Raw genomic sequence first — 15,437 nt, forward strand, 5'->3', positions numbered from 1 at the left:
TTGGTAAAAAAAAAAAAAAAAAAAAGGAGTGTATAATTTTGGGGCCCTGCCTGCTGACCGGTGCTTTTTCTGCCACACAGTTTCCACCGCTCCTTGGAAACAGGGTGCTGCAAGAAGACAGTTTCCCCAGCCGAGGCCCTCCACGCTGCAGGTGTGCTTGGGGGTCACCTTGCTCTGAGTGGGGATAAAATCATGGCTGCTGTCTTGTCACTCTCCCTGCTAACATCCCTGCTCAGTGGAGCAGCGAGGTTAGCCCTCTGTGGCCAGCAGCCCCCAATGTACATGGCACAAACACCTCCCCACGTCTGCACTGCTCCCGGGCACGCAGCTACCTGCTGGGGATATGGCTAGCTGGCTTTGCCTTGGGGATTTTCCCTGCCCCTAAAAGCATGCCCAGATAACTCACACTAAGTATCCCGGGGTAAAGCAGAGGCTATTATGCATTTGGAAAAAATCAGAAATTGCATCCAGGAGCAATTTGAAGACTGGATTGTTTTCCAGAATTTCCGGTCTGCAGCTAGCCAGGGAGGACTGGTGCGTCTGCGTGCGAGCRCGTGGTGGCTGGGCTGCATGCGCAGGGTGCCTGGCGTGCCGGCAACCCTGCTCACGTCCCGCTCGGGTGAGCTTTCCACACGCGGCAAAACCCAGCACAGCAGGCGTCGCTGCCCATGCCCGGGCCACGTAGGCAGCGAACGCGCAGCAGACCCATAGCAGAGCCTGCTGGCTGCGTTCCCGGGTATCTGTTACCCGGCGCACGTGGATGAGCTTCTATCCAGGAAACTTGGCCTGAATACAACGGTGCTAGTTTTTGGGTCGGCTTTCTTGGTTCCTGCCCTTCTCCCCGGAGCGTAGCCTGGGCTCTCATGTCACCCTTCCCCGCTCCCTGGCCCAAGCCCTGCCTGCCCGCGGAGCGCAGTGGACACCGGCTGATGCTGGAGCAGCRGGTGCTCAGCAACCTCAAGGGACCCCGGTGCTCTGCCGACCACCTACGGTGCCGCTGCAGCTCTTCGAGGCGGCCACTTCCTCCCTCCCACCGCGGCAAAACCAGGCGTTCTCGCAGAGGAGTTACCCCCAAGTGGCGACTGCTTTCAGCTCTTGCTCTTCTTGTTTGGAGAAGCTTAACGGGGAAATTTTATTGAGCCAATTAAGCTTGCTTTCTAAGTAGATGTAAAAGTTAAAAGCAATCATTTGCCTTGCTGAGCATTATGGAAAGCTCACAGGGGGCAATTAGGCTGATTTGTAGAAATGGGTGGTTTAAAAATAACAGTAATGACGCAACATGTGTGTGCCCACTGGGGTTTTCTGTAATGTCAATCTGCCACAATGTCTGCTTTCAACTTCCATCCAAAAAACTGCATTAAGAGGAATAAACTCATCATCGTCATGAAACCCTGATTAGGCTTTTCTTTTTTTTTTCTTTTTTTTTTCTTTTTCACTCGCAGAGGGAGTCAAATCTAAATTTAGCTGTTGGAAATTCAGCACCATCCAGGCACTCCCACTTCACGGAGGGTGCCTCCACATGTCCCACTCACACCCTCTTTCAATAGGGCTTGTGTGCTGGGCCCCCACCTGCCCCTCTGTCAGTCCTCAGGGGTGTAGAAGAGCCTCGGAGCTGAGACTGTTCCCTGTTCCTTTCCATTAAAGAGTAATTAAGCCTAACACCCAACAACRCACGAAGGAAAGTCTTGTTGTACACTTGAGGATGGTAAAACTCAATAACTATGGCCACTTTGGCTTAGTGCCTGCAATTTGGACCATGAGYGAGGTTGGGATAAAGTACATGTGTGGGATTACACATATGATATTATCAGCTGTGCTTCTTACCAGCATCTTACCAACTACGTACACATCAACCAGTGCCGTAAACGAAACGTATTTCAAGATTTGCTGTGCCAAGCAGTCAGACCCAGGCTGCAGTAATAAATCATATTTGTTACATACAGGGAGCACTGACAGTCCTACCTGCACTGACATCGGGGGTGACCCTTTTTTACATAGGGAAACCACAAGCACCAAATTTATATACTTTAACCGGAATTGCATGGCACTGTCAGTAGCCGACCTCCCCATCTGTCATACTCATGGTCTAACCACTAGACCTAGTGCTGATAATAACCCACATACTTCCTGCCAACATACATCCTCTRGAAGACAGAGACAGAGATATTCTACAGATAGATTTTCTGTGCCCATGTGGTTAACATCAGTCACATTCTCTCCTTGGCTCTTCTCAGAGGGGAGAATAGTGTCTGCAGAGGAGTGTTTCATTTTGGTAAGGTGCTCGTACTTTATAGGTTAGTGTCCCACTGAAATATGACATGCARTTACACTGTGTGTGTATCTGTGGGTCTGTCGGTTGGTCCCTTCTAAAAGCTTTTGAACCACTGGCTAACTTTAACCACATTTGATAGATATATCTTTAAGATACTAAGCTCTTAAATTTTTAATAAAAAGTCTTGTTCCTCACCAAAATCAAACCCAGTGAACTTCTCCCTCTATGCAGAAGGATGCTAGAACCACAGTGCCAGTACATTTTACTGCCAAATGGCTACTCAGTTCATTTGATGCATTACCCCAGAGATAGAGCAGAAGAGCTATTAARAGATAAATCCCTCAGTAGCTATAGGCAAGGTTAGTTGTCATGACCTTTGGCTAAAAAAAAAAGACTCCTTGGCAGATGCTGTAAATAATTGGCATGGTGTGGRAAGTTCGGGGCAGGCATCACCTACAAGCTCCTCTAAGTTATTTTTTTTTTATCTGCTTTTGAGATGAAGTAGACTTTAGGGAAGGATCCCACTTTTCCTTGGGGAGACACCTGACCTGTATATGCGCATTCACAGAGTGCACTTCAGCATCATCCGGATGAGATGAAACAGCAAGAGAAATAGGGAAACCTGACCTGTTACTGCAGAGAGTAACTTAGACTTAATGACTCAGACATAGACCTAGAGACAGCTCTAAGGTCACGGTGAGCAAATGTAGCTTGTCTTTCTGGCTGCAATGTGAAGCACCCTATCCATACCCTCAAGCAAGGCAATAGAAACCTGCTACAGACGAGCAACAGCTGTCCACTGAGATCACTAAGACGTTGCAGAAGTGGTGCTGCTGTGGCTGTTAYGGCTACTTAATATCATTTGACAAAGGACACCATTTGGGCACATTTGGCTTGTGCCTACAGCCCTTCTGCTAGCTTTTACAGTATATAAAATACAGCAAATAATGTCTCGTCTCACCATCCAAGAGCTACACAAACTTACAAAGATTTAAAAAAGAAAAACCAGCTGTTTCAAATAACTGGCCTCTATGCAGGCCTTGACAAGTTAATTGATACCAATACAACTTACATCTTTTGGGAAACTCAAGGCAATGTTCTGCCCTTCGCCAAAGCAACAAACTGTAGCGGAGAAATCGTTACTCACACGCAGAAGCCAGCAGGTGAGCGGCTGAATGAGGCACGAGGAAAACCTGGGCAAGCRCCGCAGGATCTCCCCAGGATCCCTGGTACCTCTGGCCAGAAGGTATCAGATGCAAGCCATCTTCTCAACTGCCTTTCAAGAGCACGCTGCACAATTTCATTAGATGAAAATGAAGCACTGCTAGGTCATGCCTGTTTTCATTCAGATGATGATTGCAGAAGTAATATTATCACAAAAATCTCTCTCCAGTGCAGATAGCTCAAAGCATTTGGATTTCTTTACCTCAGACTAACAGTGCTGTTCCAAAAACTGGAAGTTTATTCCCACAACAGCTTTATTTTGCCTAATCAATGTTTTCTCTCATCAAGCACAGACAGAAATACTCAGTTTGTTGGTTCACAAAACCCTTCAGATGAGTAATGCCATTGGATATTCACTGTTAAAGATAAAAATCTTTACAATGTTCTCATCTTCAAAATCTCTTCTTTAAAACCACTGTTTTCAARGCTATACTATCCTGCGTAGGAAAATGAACCAGCACATTTCAGCTGACAATGTGAAGAAGTCCTGTGGCCTATCAGCAAGAAAGACGATATTTAAATGCTCTTCCCTCCAGCAATTCCCCTCCCTTCCCCATCCCCACAAAGATTTATGGGCTCAGCYGTGGCCTGCCAGCAGTACCTGCTTTGTATAGGAATGACGAGAAAAACCTGGAGCTACATCCAAAGAGCCAGGMAGAGAATTGGACTTGCTTGTTCGGTAGACAGTGCTGTGAGAAAAGCTGGCTCACTCCCCAGAGCCGCAGAATAACCCCTTTAATAGCTTCTGAGCAGGGCACGCCACTGCAAAAGCCTGCGAGGCAGCAGGCTAGCGTTTTGGCAAGAGCACCTGCAGGAGTCCTGCAGCATCAGGGGGATTTCTTTCAGCCGAAGAGTAATTCATTTTGAAGAACATTTTGCAACCGTTCTTGTCTACAATGAAAAGGCTTTGTGTCTATGCATCTGGCTGCTTACTGCTAGAGTGGAAACCATTCATTTACCATGTGCTACACTTAATTTGGGGAAAATAAACACCTGTCTGACTTACATGCAAATATGCACAGTCAAAGAGGCCATGAGAATCAGCACTCCTCACCTTTCAGCCTACTGCTATAGATTTCAAGCCATGCCATACATCTATGGTAATTTTGTTTTGGACATTAATACCTTTTCTTCCTGGAAATGTGGCCCAGGTAGAATTTGAGGCTTTTCCATTTGTCTAGCATTTTAGATGTCAATAGGCAGGAAATCTCATGCAARTACATCCACTGTGCATGCGCAGATTAAGTCTACAGAGCATGAAGTTTTGTTCCAAAACTTCTGAGGTGCATCAGATTCCACGCTTCCCATGTATACGTTTGTATCCAGAGCAATATGGCAGCCCTACCTTACAGCCAGCAGACAGGGAGCTGAATAAGCATGCCAGTCTTTCCTTCATGCCAAAAAGGAACAGTGAAATGAAGCAGTGGGGTGCAGTGCTGGAAGAGAGGCTCTGGCTTCACCACTAAAACCCCGTGGCACTTTTCTCAGCGGAAGCAATAGTCCTGCTAACAAGGCCAGATGCCAATTCAGGGAATTAAATTCTGCCTACCCAAATTCCTCTTGTTTCATCTGGGTACAGTGCTCTTCACTTCCTATATAAGGACATAAGTTTGAAAAGGATCTCCTGGAGTTGTGGAACCCATTCCCTCCTATTGTAGGCGGCCTACAATATATCCCCTTTCATAGACTGGGCAAGCTCCCTCTTAGGAATARTTTGTTTTAGCCGTAGTTGGAGGCTGATACAGCATCTCCAATCTGCAATAGTTAGAAACTTGCTGTTCTAAACAGGGGACTGTCGAAACGTGTTATTAAGCATTGGCCATTCTCCGTGCCAGACGTGGCAGCACTTTAGTAGCTGACCAAGCGGAGGGCCATATTCCAAGTGCCATAACAGTAGGAAAGGCAGAGGGAAAAGGAGACGGCAAGACCTTTTTGTCATCTAGTTGCAAAAGGGTAATTGTGTGGAGGATCACTTTACACGGCGGGGAGAAGGGGGTAAAGGAAGCATCTCATGCGTGCCCTGGTCCTTCAGAGATGCTGAGTACCTGGCAAGCACAGCAAAGGGACACACCAGTGCTCCAGGACTGCTGGGGGGACAGAGGGGCTTGTCACAGCCTGGCCCAAAGTGCTTGCTGGCAGCATCACCTTTGCTGCTCCATGTACAGAAAACCTAAGACGAAGGCAGGTGTCTGTGCCCAGAAAATACCATGCCTGACACTCAGCCCTGGTGGTGCCCAAACTCTAAAGGCAAGGCACCTTTTATGGCAATATTCTCCAGATACTAAAGCTTCACCTCTGCATGTGCCCAGAACTGCCCTTGTCTTGTGTCCTCTCAGGTGAAGCCATGACCCGGAGCCTCTTCCCGCTGCCGTGCCCGCAGAGCAGTCACAGCCACTGAATGCCGTGCCGTGCCGGCTAACGGGCACCCATCCCACCCAGCTCTCATGATYCCACTCCAGGGACCCTGCACTTACTCACCAGGTGTCACAGTCCTCCTTTTCTAGGTTCCTACATCATTTCCTTGACTCTAGCCTTAGTCTGCTTACATCATCCCATTAACTATTCCATTAGAAATCATCTTTCTTGTCCTTTTGCTTAGGAAATAGGGGCCCCACATTTAGCTAAATTCACTGAGATATTGCAAAGCATGGTTATGTCTCTAGCTATGACCCCCCCTCACCACCAGCCCCATCTGATTAGGAAGCTCCTTTGCATGCAGTGCTTTTGTACAAGACCCAACAGGGAGCATTTTCCCAAAGACAGAATGATCAGGAAGATGCTGTAAAAGAGGTTTCTCTCTACAAAACGCACTTCTACAAAGTATAGAGTTGTTATTTGAAAACATACCATCTTTGCTGTATCCTTATGTGTCCTGTGCACGGCTAATGTCAGCCATTAGCYACCAGCAGCCACTAGCAGGACCTCGCTTTTCTTGTGGCTGGTTTGGGCTCTGATTTTCTGCTTGTTCAGATGCCAGTGGCACAGAACCATTGACAAAACAGTTTGTAGCCCTCTAAAGGTCTGAAATCTAAGTCTATTTTGAGGCTATTCTTTCATATCTGCACAGTTCGTTTGTGGAGTGCAAGTGACTGAACTCAAACCTCCCATGCCCAAGTGATCCTTGGAGCTCAGGGCAATAGAGATGCAGCTTCAGTTAAGGATACTKAAGAGGTAGTAAATAAGCTTGAGGTCAAACTTACTTAGGCCTAAAAGATGAGCAGAAGTTATATAATCCAAAATTAAGGCCCCCAAAGTAAAAACCCTAAGTACCTTTAACTCCCGTTTGTGACAGCGAGTGTTAAGATTGCTCTATGTCTATTAGGGCCAAACTCCTGATTAGCAGGACACAATTTACTTCTGCTCTACAGAGTTTTTTTCAGGTAAAACCTGTAGGACTCGTGYGCAAATCCTTAAGGAACGGATGCAGGCTGCACACAGCAGCAGTACAAGGCAGAAAATTTGAAGGTTTTTCTGCTGCAGGAGACATAYGAGGTCAATAAAATGCTCAGTAAAACACACACACACACCGCAATAAAACAGCAGCATGTGATGTTTAAAAAGCTGGAAGCACGTTAGAGTTTGTTGCTGGAATATTGTCAAGCTACAAATAYGCTTCTCCTATTAATAGAAAATAACAACAATGGTTAAAGTCTCGAAGTGATTTATTAGCAGTATTCTGAATTGATGAACACTCAAACAAGTTACTAATTTACTAAAATCTTGTCAAGGAGACTCTGCTTCAGTAAGTTCTTTTGTCATGGAGCTTGTCTAAATGGGGACACTCAGGCGAGCTAATCTGAATTGACCACAGATGGGAATTTAAAGTGAATGAGATAATTGCATTGCAGAGTGGACAGTCACTCTCACTCATAGTTAAAGAATTAACATCTGCTCAGGCCCCCATGTAGATGAGTCTTTAACAGTGACATCTAGTCAAAGATAATTTTAAGATTAGCCTGTAAAGGAAGAAATATTAATATGATCCAAAATATGGGAGGGAAGATAGCCTTTTATGCATACTAACAAAAAAGGCATTCTTATCTGAGCATGAACCTGAAAGAGTTTATTTCTGTATCGTATTTACTTAGATCAGATTATGTTTGGCTGGTGAATCCAGTTCTGATTTTCTTTGCAGTAATGTGGCTCAGAGGTAACACCCTGGAAAACAGTGAAAGTATTCTGAATTTGTAGCACACCCATATGACACAGGCTAAAACTTGGCTTTAGCCTTTCTCTTAAAACACTGATAATATAAGGTCCAGCCTTTAGAGGTTTCTACCTAGGCTAAACAAACTGTTGTCATGAAACAATTAATTCACTATATTAAGCACAAGAAAAGTCTTCAATGATCCCTTTGCACACAGCTGATCCTAAACTGTTCCCTGACAGGGAAGAAATGTGTTCTCCACAGTGTTGCAAGATCTCTCCCACTGGCAGATCTTTGAAGTTTGCTGGAAATCTAATCAGCTGTACTGGTGTTTCCTCTTCCTTCCTGCTTCTCCTTTGCCCCCTCCTGAAGAGCCCTATGGCAGGGACAGTCTGACCCTAAATGTTTAACCGTGGGAGCTCCAGAAAGCAGAGCCAGACTAGAGATGGGTTTCTGAACAGGACACACGGACTATCTGGGGATGCCTGGGCAGGTGACGCCCATCATCTGGCTCTTCTCTTCCTAGCAAGGAGGGGTTCAGATGCTTTGCTCAGCTCCTGGATACTTACAGAAAAATCACTGGTCCTACATGGAGTTCAGCTCAGCAAAGTCTCTAAGTACATGCTTACCTGTAAGCATGTGCTTAATTCCCCCAACAAAACCTTTAAGACTAGAGCATTAGTGTATTATTCTTGAAAGCCAGCACATGGCTGTGATTAGAATCTCCCGTTGACCCCCTACATTACAATTCATAGTAATTTTATGTGAAAAACAAATCTCAAACTTTTCCTTCCAACGGTCACATTTCATGTTTCTGTCATATCTCTTGTGACACATGCTTTCACACACATTTTGAGCACTAGCCATACATCGATTAATCAGGTACAYGCTGCTGCCCATCGTTAAGAAATATCCTTGCTTCCACTTTCTTACTGGATGAACGTGAACATTSGATGAACACTGTGTTAAGCACCAGGCATTCCTCTCCTCCCACATTATGCTTGTAGGATTTGATCTTCCCCCAGGCAACTTTGATGTATAACAGGAATAACACAAGAGGAGGAGAAGATACCAATTCTGTGCTACGCAGCCTTCAACCCCCATGCTCTGCATGGTGGGCAGCTGCTGAAGAAATTTGCTCTGGATTTTCCCTTCCCAGCCTCACCATTAATCTGTTTATCCTCCAGCTCACACTCACTTCAGGGTGGACAGCTCAACCACATCCAAAGAAGATAACTAGGTCCAAAGGTGCTGCAGCATCAGGGAAAAGCTGTGAGGAAGGGTAGAGACCTGCCAAATCCCTGTAGAGACCCTGTGCTGCTAAATCAAGGGGCTGAAACTGAAAAAAAGGAACGCTACCAAGACGTAGCCCCCTTTTCTTTGGTGGTAGGTCCCACACAGATAGCTTTGTCAACATCCTCTGGCTCAGCTGCCAGACCAGCAGCAGAAAGGAAAACACAGAGCTGGTCTATTAAAGAAAAAAGATGAAAAGCAGCTCCTGGAGCTAATTCAACATCTCTTGTTTCTCCATGAACATTGAGCTCCGGGTCTTTAAAAYGAACCTAGAGGCTTGGCATCTTGCTTTTTGTGGTATCATAAATCTCTTCAAAATCAACATCATAGCAAWGCTGTAACGAGGGAGGGTTTTTGTCATAAGAATTAGATGAGGCATCTAAGGAATGACTCATGATAATAAGAGCAAAAGAAACACAAAGAGATCATTTTTTTTCTTTTCTTAAAAAAGCAAACAATAAAAAGTGAAGTGGATGCTCATTTGATCCWAACTAACACATATGACTTGTCAAAAAGAGGCCACAGACCCCTGTGCACTAAGAGCTTCTGCACGCCGCTGCCCTTGAACAGGGCTTGCTGCCAACCCTAACGTGTGGCAGAAACACAGGTCGATGAGCACTGCCATCCCTTTGCAGACTGGGAAAACAAGGAACTGGCAGCCCAGATATTTACAGCTCTCATCTGGGCTCTAGTGCCATTAGGGATGAGCAGCCACCTCTGGAGGCCTCCCCTGAGCTTTTCAGATGGCTCATCCTGGGTGCCCACAGTCCAGCTGCCAGCAGCGCGCAGAGACCYGCCGTTCAAAGTCCCGCGAGCCCTGACTCTGTGCCTAGAAACGCCCATGTGGTGTTGAAATTTTTACAGTGGGAGAAAGTGGAATATAGACAGAGTAATACACAGTTTGGAGCACAGGTTATACTTGTAACATCGCAGGAAAAAAAATTCAAAAAGTTAAAAAAGAAATCCACTAGCACTTGCAGAATTTATGTTAGCATTAAAGAAAACAGGGGCATCTGAGCTGCAATTAAATAACACTCTTCAGGCTTGGATGCTTTGAGAGGACTGCATATTTGAAACCACTGTTTAAAGTGAAATCACTGTTTCCATATGTCTGAAATTAGGTGCTACCAGAAGTGGGAGTAAAGCACTGCATAACTCCAAACAGAACACAAAACTCTGATGTTTCTTTAGGTGAGATACATGTTGCTATTGGCAGTTACAAGYAGTTGCTGGAATGTAGCACACTGTAATAAATTAAATGTGATATTTGCTAAGCATGCATGCTTGCCATCTGGTCACCAGAAAGTTGCTGTTATTACTTTGCAGGTAAATACAAGTAGTGTTTAAGTGTAGGGAACTGAAGTGTGCCATATTCTTAAAACCTTATAAGCCTCAGCCCCTTGTACTCAACATTTGTTTAAAGTCTAGAATAATTAAATGATCTTGACTTTTATGGCYTCTTTGCCATAATACAAACTAAAATGAAGCCAAAAGAAGGGATTCTGCAGGAGCAAGGTCTGTAAATAGCCTGTTTAGCAGCATGCTACTGCAGATACGATACCAAACTCCTTTCCCTCTTGAAATAAACACTGTTTTTTACACAAAAGAGTCTCATTCCTACTGTTCGYGCACATAGCACCAACCTGTACATGAGCCAGCTCAAGGATGGYGTTTGCACAGGTTCTCTCCAGACACAGCCCTCATCCTGGTCTGAGCATACTTCGCAGAGGTGGTTTCAGCGAAACCTGCACTGGGGTGTTAACTATATGGGAAAAAAGATAACTGCCCTGACTTACCCTCTGCATYCTTGTCTTTAAGAATGATCCTGGGAAAGCTGAAAAAGGAGTGCACAAGTYGGTGTCCCCCAAACATCCCCTGCTTGTTTGCCCCAGCATGTCAAAAGAAAAAAGCGGCAGGGAGCAATTCTCTGATGCCGATGGCTACAAATTTCAGTCCCTGCACTGAACCGGTAGAGCCTTATGATTTAGGCGGTGGGAGTCAGTGACTGGTGGAAACGCTGAGGGTCTTGGAAAATTCCTGGTGGGGCATGTTTTTTAGTCTTTTGGTAGGACTCACTTTTTAGCAGGACCTGATTTCACTGTGAAGGGAAGTTTAGTCGGCTTTTCTGGGTCATGAGAGGACAGAGAGTGGAGAAGAGGAGAAGAAACTACTTTGTCCTGCCAATCACCTTACTTAAACCCTTCGCTGGGCTAATGAAATACCAGTCCTGGACCTGTCTGACAGGTCTGGAGATCTCTGTTTGAGCCAATAGGGGCATGGGTCAGCTTCTCCTAGAGCAGGATGTCGGCTGCCTCCCCATGACTCTTCTCYGAAGAGATGCAATTCAGGAGACAGCTATTTCTGCAGCGACTGTCTTCCGAACCAAACGACAGATAAGGGTGACTCCGCATGACACACTGAGGTTGGGAAACCGCGAAGTGGTTTTAACAGGTGATTTTCCTGGGACATGAATACCGGTCTCTGAGAACAGGCCCTTCATCTCAAAGTAAGCAGTCAGCAGGAACTGACAGTATAGAGCTGAGCCCCTAACTCACCATTTAAACTCGCCCATTTCTCTGCATTACATCAGAGGGGAATTTCGAGTTTGGAGTTAACTTTCAGCTACAGTTTGTTAGATCAGGCCACCAGAGGGAGCAGCCTTTAAAACCCAGAGCTGGTCACTGGCGATGCCTCCCAGCGAGTGGGGATGCCTGCGCCCAGGGAGCCCCTCTAGGGCCACGGCTCCGGGGAGAGGGCCTCCGGCACGGGGGGAAGACGGAGAAGGAAAGCTGTAAAACCTCCAAGTATATAACTGATTTGCTGCTGTTTCCAATCCTGAAAACAAGCTGATTTTCCACACTGGCTTCTACTTTCCCTCTCGGCAAGTGTGATTTCTCATCCTTTTGCATGCTGTTGCCATGCAAGTGCAGGCAGAAGAAAAAACCCAAAGGYATAAGGTCCCTTAATTATCTGGTTAATCTGCTTTATGCAGAACTGTGTATCAGTGTAGCCAATTTTTTTGGCTGGTTACCCTCTTACTTCTGGGTGATGCTCGTCTTTATTTCAAGAGAATTTGGGCACCTTTAATTTTCAAAGAGCTACGTCTTTGCTCCACCTGAYACGGACTTGCACTACAACAAGAAACCACAGCATTGCCACGGCTGGAGAAGAYGGCCAAGGGCCACGTTCGCCGCGGCTGCCCTGAGCAAGCAACCTCATCCATGCCGCCGGCAGCTGGGGGTATTTCCCCAACCCCCAAACCCGCGCAGGTTGCCCGCCAGCCGCTGGGAGAGCTTTCTCAGACGAGCGCRGGGGGCTCGCGGGAGAGGGCTTACCTCTCCTCCCGTACAGGGGAAGGGACTGGAGTATCGGGAAGTGCAGGYGGCTCCTTTCCGCGCCACGTCGTCCTCTAGCCCGAAGGTGGCAGAGCAGTTGGCGGCGAAGTACTTGTAGGGCCTCCAGGTCTTCCCGAAGTCCTGCGAGCGCTCCAGCACCATGGCGGCGGGCCGCGGCGACTTGAACACCAGGATCAGGTGGGTGAAGTAGAAGGCGGCCTCCAAGTCGAGCCGGATGGTCTCCCGGGGGGCGTTTCGGGCCGACTGCCACCAGGTGCGGGGCCGGCGGAAAGGGGAATCGGCCATGGCGGCGGGCGGGTGGGCCAGGGCCGCCCGGGCGTCGCTGCAGCGGCCGCAGGCCGGCGGCTCGCAGCGCCGGTCGGCCGCCTCGGAGTAGGCGCAGTAGGGCTCGGGGGCGCCGGCGCCGCACGCCGTCTCCGTCCGCAGCGCCCGCCCGTGCGCCAGGTTGCCCAGCCGGGGGTTGCAGGCTTTTTCGCAGCGGGCGCCCCCGCCGCCGGCACCTGCGAGGGAGGTCAAGCAGTGTTTGGTGCCATTTTCGGGGCCGTCCCGAAAATCCCCCCTCGCTCCCCATGTCCCCCCATCCCACCACACCGGGAAACCTCTCTTTCCACAGATCCTCACCTCTTTTCCCAGCCCACCCTTTCCACCCCAAACCTCGCCGCAGCCCCAAGCTGCGGCAGAGGCCAGGATTTAACTAATGGAAGAGCCGCTTCATTTGTTTTTTTAGGGAGGAGAAACTTGCTGCCAATGCGTGTAAATGGGGGGAAAAAAAGAGAGAGAAAAAGAAAAAAATCCTCAGCTGAATTGGTGCTGGCAAACCACCCTGCGACCGAGCCTCAGCCGTTTCTGCTGCAGTTTCTCCAGAAGTCTCGCCGGTTTTAAAACTCACATTTAAAGCATCAAAGAAAACTCAAAAGTYGCCGTGGGGCTCAGGGCAAAGCTCCCTGCAGCGCACCTAACCCTCGTGGCTCAGGAAGTGCCCGACGAGGGGCTCTCCGCACCTCCTGATTGCTGCACGTAGCCGGGGCTCAGGGCTCTACTCAGGCACCATCACCGCTTAGCACAGAAAAAGGTGCTGAGGACTCGGGGATGCCCAAGGAAGGCCAATGCATCTGAGATGCACAATGCCGTCTTTCAGGCCGACAGTCAGCTTCGAGCACCAACTATTAGGGCTTCTTCGCAGCATTTTTCTTATGCTCAAAGGTTGTTTCAGTCTAGCATCCAATAAATGCCTTATTGGGGCTTTACCCATCTTTTGTCTACAGTGTCAGAGTTGCAATTAAGTGATATTATGCACTAGCGGAGACTAAGCCTTCCGCATTGGACAGATTTCCCTGCTCCTTCCTCTTCTTGAAGAAAACCACACTGGAAAACAAAATGTTTCTACCCCCAGCGACCTGTACAGGTTTTCTAAACTGATTACTCAGAACAGATGTGGACCACTGCTTGTTATGCCCTCATTAGAAAACATTTCTAAACCCAGGCTCTGGATTTCATTGGGGGAAATGACAACCTAGGGAAGTTTTTAGCAAACACAAATACTCAGTGAAATTAGTTTCCTATGGATACAAAAACATCATGGTCTGTACCAACTGTGCAGAATACTTTAGAAAAGTAAACAAATATAACTGTAAAGTTTATATAATATCACTTCTATCTCCTGAAGATCCTTTCCAAAGCATTGTATAAACATTAACTAACCTACACAGCTCTCCTGAGGGGTAGCTAAGTAAGTGCAATTATCGTATTATCAGTTCGGCTTGCCACAAGTTGGCCTAATTTATGTATTTGGCCGCTTTCCTGGATTCTTTGGCTACATGTAACACAGCGCAGTTAGCCGCGAAACAAGTAAGTGAACATTTATTGTGCTTCCCTCCCTTACTGAACTGTAAAGCATATTTTGGAAGAGGTAAATAAATACAGCAGGGCTCAGCCAGGACCCTGAGACAGCTCAAGATTATTATTTGCATTTGTTGCACCCTTTGCTTTCTGCCCACTGCAGATGATTGCCCACAGGGAGGCAGCAGCTAGGCCCATGGTCAGCGGGGTTTTTCCTTGGGACAGCAGTGGTGCCGGGTTCATGGCTGCTGTCCCCAGAGGCCAGCCCCTCGGGGGCTCTGCTGCAAGGCTCGCAGCCCTGCCAGGAAGTGCTGGCTACCAAAGTGCCATCCAAGTCCCTGGGAGCTGAGGGTATTCAACCACCCTGGCAGCATCCAGCTCCTGGTACCATCCGGCCTCGGCCATGCACGCCCACTGACGCAGCCGTCCTGCCGGGGCCGGGTTTTGGGCTGGCATCACTGAGAGCTGGAGAAGGCTGCAGGCACGCAGACCCCATGTCCCGTTGCAGTGCTGGGAAGGGGAGGGAGGGAAACCCCTTTGCTTCCACTTGAATTCGAGAGGGCAGCACGACGGACGCCGAGTGATGCATGTTATGAAAGGTGATAGCTTTYTCATGTTCTGCTGTCTGCAGAGGGCAGATCAGAGCCCAAGGGTTTCCACACAGCGAGCCACAAGCTCCTGACTCCTCTCCCACAGCCCCAGAAAATGTGCTTTTCCCTACTTGCACCTAATGATTATGCCTAAGTACTTGCTCCCAGTCAGTATACTGTACATGCCACTGAACGGGACCTTTAGTAATGAGCAAGAGCATGCAGTGAACACCATGACTCACCTGTAAAACATCCATGGAAAATCATATGCTTCCTGCTTAAGCATTTTTGTAACACTTGCCTTGTGATGTTTCATTTCTATCTTGCGCCCCATTATGTGTTTGTTTCCTCTCCGTCCACTCCCCCCCCTTCTTTTTAAAGGAGAAAATTGGCACTTGGCACGCGAGTGGCGGCGGAAGCGTCTCGCAGACTGTTTGTGCCCGGTCTGTCCGCAGTGCTGCGGGACCCCGCTGCGGGGGGATCGGAGCGCGAAGCGTTTATGGCAGCGCTGCCTTTTAACGGGGAGAGCGGGAAGCGGGTTCGGGAAACCGTGCACGGCTGGCGCAGCGCTTCGCACACCCCGACGGCAAGGSCCGCGGGCGGCACCGCACCCACAGAAAACACAAGCAGCGCTTTACGGAGCCCGGCGCCGCGGCCGCCGCCGCTCCGCAGCCCGCTCCCCGCCTCGCCGGGAGCCCCCGGCCTAGCCGCAGCCC

At 48.1% G+C, this 15,437-nt stretch overlaps 1 protein-coding gene across 2 annotated transcripts in view; it reads right to left on the minus strand.

Annotated features, from left to right (window-relative positions):
• Positions 1-15,359, minus strand: part of NTN4 (netrin 4) — a 47,521-nt gene extending 32,162 nt beyond the window's left edge. The window contains exons 1-2 of one of the 2 annotated variants that reach the window (XM_085321319.1): positions 14,964-15,359; positions 12,272-12,792 (exon numbers count right to left, since the gene is read on the minus strand). In XM_085321319.1, the coding sequence (XP_085177445.1) occupies positions 12,272-12,792; positions 14,964-14,988 (546 nt within the window). In that variant the 5' untranslated portion in view covers positions 14,989-15,359. The remainder of the gene's footprint in view (positions 1-12,271; positions 12,793-14,963) is intronic. The other variant, XM_085321318.1, reaches the window with a different exon arrangement.
• Positions 15,360-15,437: the final 78 nt, after the last annotated feature.

This window comes from Rhea americana, unplaced genomic scaffold (genome assembly GCF_003343005.1).
Source record: "Rhea americana isolate MKP2758 unplaced genomic scaffold, rheAme1 scaffold_69, whole genome shotgun sequence".
NCBI lineage: Eukaryota > Metazoa > Chordata > Aves > Rheiformes > Rheidae > Rhea > Rhea americana.